Raw genomic sequence first — 15,897 nt, 5'->3', positions numbered from 1 at the left:
TTCACCAGGAGAACACAAAACTCAAGATAAATAGCAAGGCCTTGATTTGGCTTTTGGACCGGCAAAATATCAGCTTCCAGGTAGAAAGCAGCCATATTCTGTTAAGAAAACCAATTAAAAAGTTTTAAATACATAATTTTAAGTCTTGACTATTCACTAATATCTATGGAATGTCATTAAAATGCAGCATGATACGGTCTGGAGCCTAGACACTATTTACCTCAAACTAGGAAGCATAACAAAAAAGTACCTTACATCCATATCTGATGTATCAGGAGACCCTCAAAAAGGTAAAAACTGATGGTGGAAAACCAAGAATACAGAGCAGCAGTTCCTCATGAGAAATCATAAACCACTGAACTAAGACCACCACCACAAAAATGAGTCATTTAAGACCTGAGGGAAATACCTGCCACATCCAAGAGGGCAGGCAGCACAGAGAGCCTGAGCCAGGCTGTGCTGCCTCTTCTGACACGAGGAGCAGGAGGTGTGAGGCTGAGCAAGCTCTGCCAGGCTCCAGGGAGAGGATCCATCTCTTGACAGAGTGTCATGAAGCACCAGCTCCTGCTGGAGGGTGTCAGCACAGAGTTCACTGGGCTCCAGAAAGGAATTGGAAGCACGAGAAATCAAGCACATGAGATGTTATTCCTGATAACAGCACATTGTGGACCAGAAGGGCTGTCAAGACACATTGCTGGAGGATGAGAGTATCCAAAGAGAGTGTTACCATATGTTGATCACATTCCTATCCTCTCCCCTAGAGGCACATACTGCCCTTAGCCACTGCCTGAAAGGCAGCACTAGCTAGAGAGGCCTCATGGTGCAATTAGGCTCTGTGCTTCTCATAAAGAAACAGAATAAAAATCCAAATTCATCATTCAGATATCAATAATCAGGTAATATCAGTGCAAGATCCATCACCGGCATGGTTCAACTTCTGCACCCCAATAAAACACAGACAGAAAATACCACCTAGCTTCAAAAGATAAGCCAAAAAAAAAAAGTTAAGAGTCATTTAGTCATTTGATTCTTCTCTAAAAAGAAATTAAAGTCATAGATTACAGACAATCACTTCTTTGTTCTTCACCCTCCTTTACAGCAAAGAAAGGCAAACAAAAGCAGGAATTGGTTTAGTCAACACAGAACTAACAAGTTCAAGTGAAATTACTTTAAATCCTGTTCATTACAACTTCAGTGGCTGCACCACACACACCCTGAAACACTTCAATAGAAATAAGTAATTTCATAGAGCCTTGAATTCAGTAATGAAGAACTTATCTACAAGCCAGTGAATTGCACAGCAAAGAGAGTTTTGCAAATTATACAGTATAATTTACACATTGAATGAAATAGTCTGAAAAAAACATCCTCTGGAAAGGTTTCTGCTGCCTGGTGTGCCTGAACTGGACAGAATGTCTGTGGCATTTGAATTTTACACTAAATGAAGGGACACAATGCACACAAGAAAGGAAGTGCGCTCATCAGGAAGCTGCTCCCTTCTGCTGTGGCATAAACAACTCTAAATGGCACGTTGCCACCCTGACCATCACCAGGGAAATACTCATTTTCACAAAATGAGATCTGTTATTGGCACAGCGATATGATCTAATATTACAGCAGCAGCAGGCACAGCAGAAAGTTATCAGACAGACTGAAATGGTGAGGTTTGCAGTGTAGCTTTCAACTCCTGCACAAATTGATCTGCCTATATTCCAAAAAGCACTCGTACTCAAGTTGAGAGCATAAATACCAACAAAATTAAAACAGCTGTAATTATCCAGTAATCCATAACCCCACAGATTCAGATATTCAACTTCATCAATCTGACCATAACAAAACCTTGAAAGAGTAATTTAAGAGAGCCCAAACATGTATAATTAAGAATTAAAATAGTTTAAGCAAATATTCATTTTTAATGCAAAAAAGTAGCTTCTCTTTGCTCCCTCCCACGATCCCTCTGCTGTCACCAGAGTTAAAGCTGGCAGCCCAGTGATATTTTTATTTTCAAATTTGCTGATATATAGAACCCAAAACTAATTATAATAAAGTAAAACCCAAAAGAAGTCCAAGATACAAAATGCTCAAATATGAAGTTTTATACATGGATACAAAGCAAGACAGGCAGTCCATTTGTGTGATTATGTTCCAGTATATAACACAGAAATTATTAATTTTCATTTTTCTGAAGGAAGGACAGAACCCCCTTTATGCCAAAGCAACTCACAGAATCCACAACTCCAAGGCATTAAGTGCAATTTGCAAGTACTTTGCACTGTTAAATAATACCTGAAGACTGCTGAATCAGGTTTCTAATGGCCCCTTCATTTAGTGTTACAGCAAGCAGCTTCTGCATTTTTCAAACTGCAGATCCCTAATTATTTCCCAAGGGACTGGAGGGCTCCCAGAGTGCAACCCTGGTGCCAGCTGCCCTGCTGACTCCTCTTTCTTGCAGCCAGCTGCCAGCAGCTCACCCACAGCATGGAGGGGACCAGCACCTGCTCCCACAGGGCTGCTCAGCAGCCTTAAGGGAGCTCAGCGAGGAAACTGTCTTGACAAGGAATTTATCTTCCTTTCCTCCAAGACAGCTCTGGCCCAGCCTGTGTCCCCAGGCTGGCTTGCTGATGAATATGTCTTTGCAAAAAAAGCAAGAGCAGCAGCCTGGTGCATCAGCTTAGCTACAATGGGAAACCACGTACTGGTGATATTTCTCTAACCCTTAGAAAAGGGCCGTGGAACCACAAGCTGAAAACCTCAGTGGACTGAGCTGACATCAGCATGACTTGAGCAAAAGCTACGCAGGAGAAAAGCTGAGAATTGAGAGCTGATCCCCACTTGGCTCGCTGCTGGCCTGTAGTGTTCTAGCAGTGGAGCCCAGAGGGTACCAGCCCTTCCAGCCACGCTGCCAGCAGCTCTGCCAGTGCAGGGTTCTCATCTCAGACACCAATGCCTGACTGCTGATGGCTGAAAGCAGCTGCAGTCGGACTGCGAGAAAGTCAAATTATTAAGCTACCTGTAATAGGCGTGCCTTAACATTTTACATGAGCTGCTAACCTGACCTGTCTTAACTCTATCACAAAAATGAAATAAAGTGTTAAATAATTCAGCTTAACATCCTAGTTCTTCATTTAGAATACATGCACAGTATTTTTAAACTACATGAAAAAACTGGAAGACAAATTCACTTGGGAGAAAAGGAAATAGACCATTTAAGACCAACCTGTAATTAATTTCAACTTGAGCTAATTAACAGCTTTCCTTGCATATTCTCAGAAGATTCATTCTACATTCAGAATGCAACAGCTAAAAGATTCCATCACTGGCCTCCCTCCAGGAACATACCGACTCCAAACGAAGTTCAAAGCAAAAGCAATCCTGGTTACAACAAATACCCCCCAATTCTGGGTTCCAGATTCTGGACTCTTTCTGAAGGTGCTTTACAGGAGGCCCTCAGGCAGCACAGACTGCCCAAGCAATATAGAAACATCTCATTCTGATGTCTAAGCAACCTCTGGCTTCTCACTGGATATGTTTTTTTAATCAATCCCCAAAAAATTCACCCTCTTTCCCACAAGGTTTTGAATGCTTCAACACATGCTTCTTTCTGTCTAACCACACATTGGACCATGAAGTTACACCTTCTCCAGACTGTAAGTGTATAACCCTGAGTGTCCAGGACTCTGCAGGATGTGTAACCAGGTTTTTCTGCCAGATTCCCACAGTCTGTAAGAGTTTTAACTCAATGGCAACATCACCTGGCTGGATCAACAGATCCTGGAACAGCACTTCACACCAGAGTTAAAACACTTGCAAAGGGTGAAAAGCTTGGAGTGCTTTCAGAACAAAACACAAGAACTGTTTTGATACATATTTTCTTTCTTCTGACACCTTTCAGAGTGTGACAGTAGCAGTGGCTTGCTTTTAAAGGGTAAAGGACTTGTTAAAAACTGACTCAAAGCTTTCCCTGAACAAGAGAACTGCAGCTGTCAGCTACAGTCAGGTCATGTGCTTGCCAAAAAAACCAAAACAAAACAACAAACAAACAAAAAAAAAAAGCAGGAAACCAAGCATGGAAATAGCTAAGCAGGTCACAAAGTAATGTATAAATTGCACTGTTAGCAGGCAGCTAAGTCAATATTTTTCCCCAGCACTTAAGAGAACTCTCCCATTTGTTACCCACAGCTCATTCCAAACAAGTGGCCAAGTAATCATTTGTTCTTAGACCATGTGCTAACACAGGAACCACCACCAGCATCAACCAGGAGTGAAACTTCAGGCATTTAAAATAAATTCAGAAATTCCACACAAGGCCCTGCTCCACCACAGTTTTCCCAACACGTTTCCAACAGCAAATAAGGCTGAGTTTTCAACAAAGACAGGGAGCAAAGCAGCTGAGTCTCTGGGTGTTCTACAGAAGAGAAAACAGCTCAGAGATTTTAGGAGCAGACACCCAGGTTTATTCCCTTCCCTAGGATTTGAGCATCCAAGACAAATTGTCAGCAAAGCACGCTGCATCAGGGGAATAAAATACTTCTCTGTGCATTTAAAGCCTACTTTGTGCTTTCAAAAGCACTTGCAGAAGAGCTTCCTTTTTCTCACCAGCCTCTCAGCCCCTCTTCACATGATGTGTGAAATTTATTTTTTCCAGGAAAACAAAATGACACTGGAAGGAATAAAAATGGCGAGTATTTATGAGGAGGTGTGGCACTTAGCTTGATACAGTTTAAATTTTTTTAAATTACTTTTTAAAGTAATAACTTCTATAGTGAAATAATAATGTACTGCTGATCAGGAAGCTCATTACAATCTCGATCAAGGGAATTATACTTTGATTTGTCAATCTGGAAAAACAGATAATTTTTTTTCTAATCTACTCTTATCACTGAAGCCTATTAATCCCATTTACAAACCTATTACTTACCTGTAATTTAGGGATACTTTAATTCATGAGATATACCTTAAGAACTATTTTTTAGATCTATAAAGCCAAAGAGAGTCAGGCTGATGTCCAAAAGCAGCAAATTTGAACCATTAAAATGATAATATAATCAAAGGCACTACACATTTTACTTCCTAGGAAAGATTCACGCTTGAGATATTTCAGATATTCTATCTGAACAGTGGCAAAATGTGAGATCGATTTTTTAAAATCCACATTATTTCTGAAACTAAGTAATTTGTGACTGTAAATAGGACATTTTCTAAATGGGCTGAAGAGCAATACATTTTCCACAGAGCTTCCAGAAACTTAAAAAGAAAAATCCCGCTGGTCAATGGTTCAATCCAATGTGTTCTTTTTCAAACATCTTATTTATTTTCCATTTGCATAAATTCCACCCTTGAAATGCCATTGCAACTGATTATTCATAATTTAAATTTACTTTGGAAATTAAACTCAAGGGGAATTATCTAAAGTATGTCAGACTGAGAATGAGCTGCGAATCTCCAAAGTTAATTTTAGCCTCATGTGTGTTAAGGAAGATTCAAGTTCTTAACTGCCTTTTAATATTAAGAACTACTTATTCAGCAAAGTCCCTGTATTACTTTAAATGTAAACCTCTTTAAGCTAATTTTAAAAAAATGAAACCGTAATCTTTAGAAGTTTTCTAAAAGCAGCTTCTCAGTTTCTCTCCAGCATATTTAACCTTGGTAACTTGACAAGTGAGTCTAAGTAAACAGCCATTTTTCCACATTTCAGCTGCTTCCAGCATTACGTAAACTCTGAACAGGAGGAGAAGCGAGATTCTGTTCAGTCTCCTGAACAGCCGTGCAAGCTGCTGCTCTGGGTGCTTTCTTAAATACATATCCACTAACACACAGATTCTAATAAGTTGATTATTACAGATATTCCACAGAGCAGGCAAAAATGATGATGCCAGCTTCGGAAACTATTTGGTAAAATCATCTGGCCTGTGTTAGGTGTGTCAGACTGAAGTGTGGTAATTTCTAGCCTATGATTCTAGACTCTTTTCAAGTTTAGGAAATAGTTCCATTAAAAGATTTGCATCTTAAACATTATCTGGAACCACAGAATTTGCCAGTAGAAGGAAATATTCAAGGGAAGTAGCTTATATTAGACTTTACACAGCTAGACTTTAATGATGAGGGAAGGTAGGGAGCTTTGAAGTAATGGATGTCCCCACTCTCTCCCAGCCTCAGCACCTCACCAATTCCCAGCTGGGAGATAAGGGGTCATGCCTTAAGGATATTGTCACAGAAATATATTAGGGTTCTACAGATGAGTTTTAGATGTCAGTGGAGGAAGCATAACAGAGCAACTTCTTTTCAGCAGCAATTTAACTTAGGAAAAGAATTTTGACTTTTGTCTATTTTAGAAGTTTTCATATCATAATTGCCTGCAAAGCACTTTTGTCTTGACAATCTTGGCTTAGATCAAAGCGGAATTAAATTCAGTTTTTTGTCTTAATATAGAGATGCAGTCACCCTTCCCAGAGAACTAAGTTCCCTGGGAACACACTAGAGCTGCATGAATGGAATGTTGATTGTGCTCCATTCTCTCTCAAGTACCTCTTGGAAACCCAGGAAGGGGAAAATGGGGAAATCGGAAGTTTGCACTGTAAATGACCCACTCTGCAAGTGGCATTCATTCCGTGGCTTCCAGAAAAAAAGAATTAATGCTGATTTCTCTGTCTGAAGGCTAAATATTAGTTTGACTTAATGAGTTCCAATTTGCAATTGCAACATCCAGGGAATCTTCCCAGTGTACATGGGCTTCATTGACAGTGGTGAACTTCATTACCACTCCAGAGAAAGAATTAATTACCCCTGGAGTTCCACAGAACGCCCAGGGAAGGGAGGACAATTGGCCAAATAAAATTTGTAAAAGTACTCAGCACCTGAACACAAAGATGAGATCTCACACAAGAGCCAGGCCAGAACCAGTGATTTTTGTTAAGACAATTCAGCACACAGAACACTGCTGCCACATAGACCGAAGTTTTCTCAAGAGATTTTTACTGACAGATGAGTAGCTCTGGATGTGGGCTTAAACCTCTGTTTGAGGAGACATTCTCTCAAGGGCTGGGTGCAAATAAAAAAGAGGGACAGAGGAAAATCAAACACAACACAAGGCATTTATCGGGTGCTTTAAATTCAATCCTGTATATGCCAGGCTGTTCCTCTTTTCAGAAGAGTTGCTGGCACTGTTAAAGTAACATTATAGCATTTTTTTACTTGAGAATATGCAACGTAGTGCAACCACTTTAGCAAGCATAGAATTTGACACAAGTATTCCTTCCAGAAACACTTCATCAACTTATGCAATCACTGTTCAACCAAGGGGAAACAGTAACAAAACAGTAACAAAAAGCATCAAGCCTGCATATACTGTTTATATTCCTCAGAGAATTTGGCTCATGGACTCCTCTACCCTCTTCAAAAAATGCATGGACGGTTTTGATGGATCACCAGCAGGAATTTTACAAGTTTTAAAAGTCAGTAACAGCAGCAACATGGCAGGGGGAGGACATTCATCCAGCGCTCACATTCTGAGCAAGTACAAGTGATAACCCACTGTTCTGACACAGACTAAATAAATCAGATGTATTATTGCTCAGCTAAACTTCCAGTCTCAGAAAGGATCCTGTTTGGCTGTTCCTTTTTATAAGCATTCTTCTCTTAGTTCACTGTTAATTTTGAACTATTTTTTTATCCTAGTTGCATACCTACTAGAGCCTCTTGCTTTCTAAAGAAAGGCTTTAATATAAGGAAAGATTTTTTAATTGTTAAATATTATTCTTCAGATACTATCCCCAAGACACAGAACAGTTTGTGTTAATACTAATAGTCAGAAGTGTTTCTAATTACACCCAGCAAAGCATTGTGGGCAATTCTGATTTCAGCATTTTGACTCAAAATATCCTCGAAGAAATAAAGAATTTTTGCCTTCACTTCAGCAGCAAGGTAAAGACTTGTCAGTTTAGCAACCAGCCAAGGAATTTCATTTAAGAAACTAATATTGGCTAACTGATCTAAGAGCCAGTACAAGTTCACTGAAGGCTAAAGTTACAGACACCATCAAATTTCACTGAGAGACCACCTGAAGCCCAGCTGTCAGAGTAACTGAAGTCACAAAAAGACCTTACACATATCACAGCTGGCTTCTTCACTGCTCAGCAAAATAAGAACTCTCTGCCTTGAAGTGTCTGCAAGAGCAAGACCTAAACGTGTAACATTGGAGGTAGCCTTAGGAATAAGATTAAAAGAAATGCAAGTATTCCCTGTAGAGTGAACTATTCTTTTTTTGCCCTGTGACTGCAAAGGAGCATTTCTGTAAGGAGCCCTCTGATCTATCTAAATATTCTATCGTGATCTATCTAAATATTTACACTATGAGCACTATTAGAAGTCTCCTCTGAAGTCATTAAGCATAGTATTATCAGCAAGTGAAATCAAACAATTATTATGTAGATTACAGCTCACTTTTAACTGTTTTTATCAGGGAAAAGCTCCTTAATTGCTCTTTGTAACTCATAAGAACCCCACAGCTGTGGTTTCAACTGAATATACTTCAAAATGTCAAATACCTACTTCCATTCTGTTTTCTAAAAGGGAGGCGAGAGAGTGAAAAAATAGAACCTAATTAAATTTCTTTCTTTTCATTACTATTTGTACCACTATCACACCAATTAGCAACATGCACCCAAAAGGCTTTTTGTTCATCTCTCTGGCCTCCCTACTTTTTCTTCCCATCCCTCAAAATGTTCCCAGTGTCCTTTCTTCCTTTTTATTCAGGCATATCCTTGCTTTCATGGCTTTCTCTGCGCTATCTAATCCTGTAAATTCTACACTGATGAAAACAACCAGAAACAATGTTTTAATCGGTGTACATGACATTTCCTCCTGTTCTACCCCAGTAATCAACTTCCAGAACACTTCAATGCTACTTTTGCTCTAACTTTCAAATACATCTGTAAACACTATCTAACCTTTGGCAGAAAAGAAGAGCACATTATGTTAAGAAAACGTTCTGGGCAGAGAAGAAAACATTGAAACACACAGCTCTCATAGTTTGCATTTTGTTTTCAGCTTTTTATGTTCTACAGTATCTATCAAACAAAGCCCAGCAAGTACTCAGCAACACAAGGAACTGTCAAGAAGGAAATTACAGCAAAAATTAATACTTACAGCCATAATTAACTCAAAAGGGTGTTTATACACCCGTACAGGGGACTGGTACTTCTGCACCATGGCTGCAGTTTAGTGAGATCAACTCAAACCTGAAAAAGAAATTTTTAAAACCATCTGTCAGACGTAGGAAGCCATTTTCAATTTTCTCTTGCAATTAGTCTGTGCGTGGTACCACGCTAGCAATTCCACAGGAAATCCTTCATAATTCCCTGACAACCTTTTTTAAGACCCAACAGGGGCTCTGAAAAGCTATATATATATATATTTGTCAGAAATGACTTATCATTTCTTCTAAAGACAACACAAAATTAGCACATTTTTAGTCCACTTTTAGTAACAAATTTTAAACAGATTTTATGACTCTTTGTCAGGATGGTGAGACTTCCTGTGCTGCTGCTGAGAACCAAACACTGACACATCCCAGCGACAGGCAGAGAAGCATTTCCCAGTCCCCCAGCATGGTATGTGGGCTGCCCTGCTCAGAGCAGGGACTGGGCAGGGGGAATAACAAGAAAGAAATACAGAAAACACAAAAAGAGGTTAAAAAAATAAGTGCTAAAAATGCTTGTTTGCAAAAAGGAGGAAAAAAAGATGGATTATTAAAGCAGACCGATGGATCTTTACTTGATCATCTCCAAAATAACTGAAACTTTTGAGAGAAAAACTTACGTGATAGTTGTGGAAAAAAACTTGGAGAAAAATTCCACTATGCGGCCAGAAAAGATTCACTGGCAACACGGAGAGGAATTACTCCAAAGGCTTTGTGCCTGCTCTACCCAGCAAAGTGCTTGACCCGAACTCTCTCGACTGCAATTACGTTTATTGAAAAATTCTGGCAGTAGCACTCGCATATGAATCGCGGGCGGAGAGCCAGCCTCAATTTAGCGAGAAATGGGTTTGCTACAGCAAGTTCGCTTCACTTTTCTGTCCGCAGGGACAGCGGGAGCGCTCCCGGCCCCGCAGCTGGGGCAGCGCTCCCCGGCCGGAGCCAAGAACAACCCCCCGAGCCACAGGAAAGTTCTCCGACATCCCAGCCCCGAGAAGAATTTACCCATGACTACCCCGCATTTTTTATTTTTTTGTTTTCAAACCACCTGAATCAGCACAAACAGTCGCAAACCCTCTCTAATCCCCGGACAAAAAGAGTTACACAACAAAGAAACTCCGCGTTCCTCCCACCGCGGCAGAACCGGGACACCCCGGGAGGGGACGGGATGGGGGGACAGCTGGGACAGCCCTGAGATCTCCCGGAGGGATCCGGGACACCTGTGACAGCCCCGCAGCGACCGGGACACCCCGGGAAGGGAAGGGACACCTGTGACAGCTCCGCGCTCTCCGGAGGGATCCGGGACACCCCTGGAGGGGCCGGGATGGAGGGACACTGGTGACAGCCCCGCGCTGCCCCGGAGGGTTCCGCGACACTCCGGGAGGGGACGGGACACCGGTGACAGCCCCGCGCTGCCCCGGAGGGACCCGGCCAGAGCCGCCTGCACGGGGCGGCCGGAGCGTAGCGGCCGCGGCGCTGCCGTGACCCGCCCGAGGACCGCGACCCCCGCCCCACCATCACCACCACCATCACCATCATTACTACCATCATTACCATCACCACCCCCCGTCCACCACGGGTAGCGCCGACCGCTCCTCGGGGCTCCCCGCAGCCAGCGCTGAGAGGAGCCGGCGGGGAGCGGGCGGACAATGGGAAAGTTGCCGCGGGGCAGGGCGGCGGGGTCGGGGGACGCGGGGCGCGGGGCGAGGCCGCGGGCGGCTCGGCGCTGTCCTTACCGCTCGGAGCCGGCCGCGCTCTCCCCCCATGCCGCCGGGGCAGCTCCGTCCTGCGCGGGAGGGGCGCGCGCCGCCGCCCGTCGCTCGCGGTGCCGGGCGGGGGCGGGCCCGGCGCCTGCGCGGTGCCGGGGGCGGGGGCGAGCTGGGCGCATGCGCGGTGCGGGCTGCCCGGCGGGCGTGAGGGGACCGGCGAGAGGGGACCGGCGAGAGGGGACCGGCGCTCGTGCGGTGGTGGCGTGGTTTGCGTGGGAAAGAATCCTAAAGGTCATCCAGTTTCACCCCCTGGTGTGGGTAGGGTCAGCTTACGCTAGACCAGATTGCCTCGAGCACTGTCCAGCACGGCCTTGAACACTTCCAGAGATGGGTCAGCCACAGCTGCTCCGTTCCACTCCCTCACCTCCCTCCCAAAGAAGATTTTCTTCCAAATCTCCAATCACAGAATCGCAGGGTCAGTAAGGATGGAAAAGACCTTAGAGATCACAGAGTCTAGCCTATGATCTAACACCACCTTCGACTATGGCTCTAAGTGCCACATTCAGTCTTTTCTTAAACACCTCCAGGAATGATGACTAAACAAATCTAAACCTCCTCTCTGTCAGTGTGAAGCCATTCCCTCTTGTCCTGCCACTACATGACCTGGTAAATATTCTTCCTTCCATCTTTCTTGTAGGCTCCCTTCAGGAACAGCATGAAGCTGTGTCAGGAGAGGTTTAGGTTGGATATAAGGAAAAGTTTTTCACCCAGAAGGTGGCTGAGCACTAGAACAGGCTTCTCAGGGAGGTGGTCACAGCACCAAGCTTGCTTGAGATCAAGGAGCATTTGGACAATGCTCTCACATGGTGGGATTCTTGGGGTGTCCTGTACAGGGCCAGGAGTTGGACTTGATGATCCTGGTGGGTCCCTTCCAACTCATCAGATTCTGTGATTCTGTGATTCTGTACTGGAAGGCTGCAGTTAGGTTATCCTGAAGTCTTCTCCAGACTGAACAATCCAAATTCTCCCAGCCTTTCCTCATATCAGAACTGCTCCAACCCTCCAATCATCTTGGTTCCTCCTCTGGACTTGGTCCAACACGTCCATGTCCTGTGCAGGAGCCCCAGAGTATTCCAGGTGGGTTCTCACCTGAGTGGAGCAGAGGGGCAGAGTCCCCGTCAAACACAGAGTCATGTACACACACCACGGGTGCAGGAGGGCATGGACAGCAGGACATGGCACCTTCTGCAGGTACCTCCCATCCCCCCAGCCCCCTGAACATTCTGTGGGCCCACACCCCTCGTGGCTCCCTCAGCACAGTGCTCTGGGGGCTCTGGGTGGGTTTCAGGCACCATCAAGGGTAAGATCAGCTTGGGACAATGGCACAGCACGGTGCTCCAGGGTCATGGTGGTGAGGGAGTGCAGGCACCCACCTCAGTCACTGCTGGAGCATCTTTCTGCCTCTTCTCTGTCTCCATAAGCAGCCAGCATTCACCCAGCTCAGGATATTTGCAGTCTGAGGTGCCTCAAAGAGCTCTGTCTCAAACCATGTGTAGTTTAACTGTGATGTACTAAGAGCAAGAAGTACAATTGTGGTTTTTACAGTACCAGAGTATCACAAACTGTGTTAAAATAAGGACTTGAAATTTCAGAACCCATGTCTCTGCAGCACTATTGAGACATTTTGTTTACCCACAATATCTTTCATTAATGGCTCACTCCCTCAGAATAGAAATCTGCTAAAATTCAGTCATGTCCTGACATTTTGATGCAATTCTTTCCCTTGGAAAGCTGAATCTGTGGTTACCACTAATGAGGGATTAAGCTACCATTCTTTCTTATACAAACCTTGTGTCTTTTAAAGTTAGTCAAGCATGCCCTCTTGTCTGATCTGAACTAGTCCTTACAAGAAGTTGTTTAATGTGTTGAGAAATTGTTCCTATCAATCTAATTTCTGCTGTGGCACTTGGCCAGTTGACTTCATGTAGCTGGAGTTAACCAGTTAATTGTAATTAGATTTAGTTATCTGATTATATTCCATGCCATTATGCCTGCAACATCCTTTTCCTGCTCTGAAAGCCTGAGATATAATCATACCTGTATAGCAGGGCAAGGAATTTACACCCACTCAGATTTCTCTTTGTTCATAACATTTCCCTCTTTAGATTCTGGGAAATGTTCTAATTCTTACTGACTGCCTCTGTTCTACTTCACCAAATGACCAGGTAACCAGAAAAGCTTTATTCTGACTTTTAAAGGTACTTGGAGTTTATTGATAGAGTGAAAATCCATAATTTAATGTCTAAATGAGTTGTCATCTCAGCTGTTTTCTGCAGAAACAACAATCTTAGCAAGATAGACAAAGAAGAGGGAAGCAATGTGGGTTTAAATTTTTCTGCTGTTATTTATTTTCCTGTTATATCTCCTCTTATGGAAGCTCCAGCCATGCATCGTTAGGAGGACTATAATGAATAAATGTGTGGGTGAAATGTTTCAGGAAAGCTGTGAGGCATGCTGGAGACTGAAGCCCGGAGGACACAGGCTGAAAGTGCAAACCATTCCATATTTTTGGAAAATTAGGAACACAGCCTGCTAGATATGAAGGGAAGTTTGGCCTTAGGGAGGTTATGCAAGGTTGGTCACTTCCCTCCATCTGAGCACTTCCCCTGGATTGCATTCCTTCACATTATGAACTTTAGTTACACAACTCGAAGCAACTCTTGATTCAGACAATATTGCCATGGAAATTAATGAGAACTATTGATAGTCAATCCTTTACTATTAATAATAACAACTAACTGAGAGTGCATTTGCTTGGGAGCAGTGCAGGGCTGATGCATATGAGAAAAGATTCAAAATACCTCTCAGCAGTGCTGGAATGCGGCTCAAGCTCCTGGAATTTCAACAGGCAGGAACTTGCTCTGGTTTCTTTTGTTTGCATCCCAGGCAGTGAAGAAAAGTGAAGCGATCCTGTCTTCCCTTTGTCCATCAAGTCTCATCTTCAGAGCTGTTGTGCTAAAGAGAGGAGATTGTCAACAGTTCACAACAAGAGAAAACATGTTCACTCAAGGTCTTGCTGGTAAGCCATACATTTATTAAAATATGTGGAAAAGGGATGAGAGTTTGGGTTCAGACACACTGAAGTGCTTCAAGAGCTGTTCCCTAACAAATCAGTCCTATCTGAGTCAGTGGAATTTTTTATGTACTATTGGCTGCATTTAAATAAATACCTGCTTCCTAAAACTTTAAAGCCATGGAAATGGTCCCAAATGATAACACTGCCAGCATGATGGAAAGAATAATAAGCATAATTAGTGACAAACAGTTAATGGAACAGAGTTGTGCCCTGGGGACATTGATTCTGGTTTGCACAGAGTTTTTATTTAATGCATCACAGGTATTTCACTAGGTATCACCATTTTTGCTTTCCCTTGTCAGTCTAGGGAGAGATGAACTGGTAAAGCTGGGTGTGAGGATGTGTGAACTCCTTCACCCCTCTTCTCTTAAAAGTAACTGTGTTCAGCCCTCCAGACACAGACCTGAATGTGCCCATCCATTACAGTTGTACATATTTTTGTAAGCTCCCTGGACAGCCCATACTGGGGAAGCACTGAACAGGAGGAAAAATTTTTCCACGTATCTCTGGAGATCTTAAAGCCCTTCATAGTGCCAGGGAAGATGCTAGTAATCCAAACATGCAGTGTAAGTATTGAGGCTCACAAAATGCCATGGGAAAAGTCACACAATAAGTCAGTATGAGAAAGGAGACCAGAGCTCCTCACTTCCTGGGTGGTTCCCTTATTTCCTGCCCTTTAGCTCTGCAGTAGTTTTCCACTATTCACAAGATTGGGATAAGGGTAAAATATCTCCAGACTGGCCTGTGCTCAGAGAGGGGATGTTAGTGTACAATACCTATGTTACACTCCATAATGAGATTTTTATTCAGGATTAAACCAGCCTTAGTTTACTGTAGTTTATTGCACCATAAGTGAAGGTGTATTAACTTTATTCCACTATTTCATTTATCTGAGCTTTTCCATAGAAAAGCCTTAAATGACCTTGTAGACTGGAGCCCTTTATGTCTTGATGCCACAAACAGGCAGAAACATGTTTTTTCCTGTCTTCTCAAGTGACTGGTAGGAAAATTGAATTGTAGGCTGGGAGCTGGCCAGGGACACCAGCTGCCAGCACTCGGAGTCCAGCAGCTGACATCAGAGCACCGGCCCCATTGACAGCAAAGGTTACGCAGACAAACGTTAGCAAATAGGACCAAGTCCTGATTCATAAAATAGATGAGTCGGGATGAGCGTGTGGCACATGTCCCAGCCTTTATTCCCATGCTCTCCCTGCAAAGCCTGTACCCATCCAAGGCTCCCTGCCTCGAGTTCCGTGTCACTGCTCAGGAGCCGTGCAATGCTGAAACAAAAGTGAGCAGGTGGTGAAGGGGGGGCTGCTCATACAGAGATAATTAAATGTGTGGAGTGGATATTCTGGATGAAGAAATGGATCCAACATTTATTCCAATAGCTGTGTTGGATGTTTGTAACACCTAAAAGCCTATTAGCACTGTTTTCTTGGGGGACTATGGGGAGCAGGGGACACCCTCTGAGGCTCCCACCAGGTTATTTTATCCCTCAGACATCAGGAGGTGGCACAGGTTAAAGAGAACTCACCCCCATGACCTTTTTGCCAGTTAAGGAACTAAAGGTAAAGGGAATAAAAGGAAAAACACTTGGATAATAACTAATTTGCTGAGGATTTTTATTGACGCTGAAGATGTCAGGCTCATAATCCAGGGAGCTGGAGTTGTGCATGAGGAAGGGTTCACTGGGCTGTTGGGAATGCCCAGCTTTTTCTACTTGCCTTTGGAAACAGCCTTTGTGTCTGTGTGCCACTGCCTGGGAGCTGCCTGGTACCTGCCTCCCAGGGAACAGCCTGTTTTCAGTTGCCTCTTTAAATGACTTAAAGCACTGCCAGGATCTGATCACTCATTTT

At 43.4% G+C, this 15,897-nt stretch overlaps 1 protein-coding gene across 1 annotated transcript in view; it reads right to left on the bottom strand.

The window, feature by feature from the left end:
• Positions 1–11,027, bottom strand: part of SEC14L1 (SEC14 like lipid binding 1) — a 41,240-nt gene extending 30,213 nt beyond the window's left edge. Inside the window, exons 1-2 of the mRNA XM_005526805.3 lie at positions 10,930–11,027; positions 9,145–9,236 (exon numbers count right to left, since the gene is read on the bottom strand). Coding sequence (XP_005526862.1) covers positions 9,145–9,207 — 63 coding nt within the window. The 5' untranslated portion in view covers positions 9,208–9,236; positions 10,930–11,027. The remainder of the gene's footprint in view (positions 1–9,144; positions 9,237–10,929) is intronic.
• Between the last annotated feature and the right edge of the window lie 4,870 nt (positions 11,028–15,897).

Source organism: Pseudopodoces humilis, chromosome 21 (genome assembly GCF_049639895.1).
Source record: "Pseudopodoces humilis isolate 2021_Gansu_Grassland_sample_001 chromosome 21, ASM4963989v1, whole genome shotgun sequence".
Taxonomy (NCBI): Eukaryota; Metazoa; Chordata; class Aves; order Passeriformes; family Paridae; genus Pseudopodoces; species Pseudopodoces humilis.
Note: the sequence above shows the minus strand (reverse complement) of the source record. Positions and strands in the feature narration are given on the sequence as shown.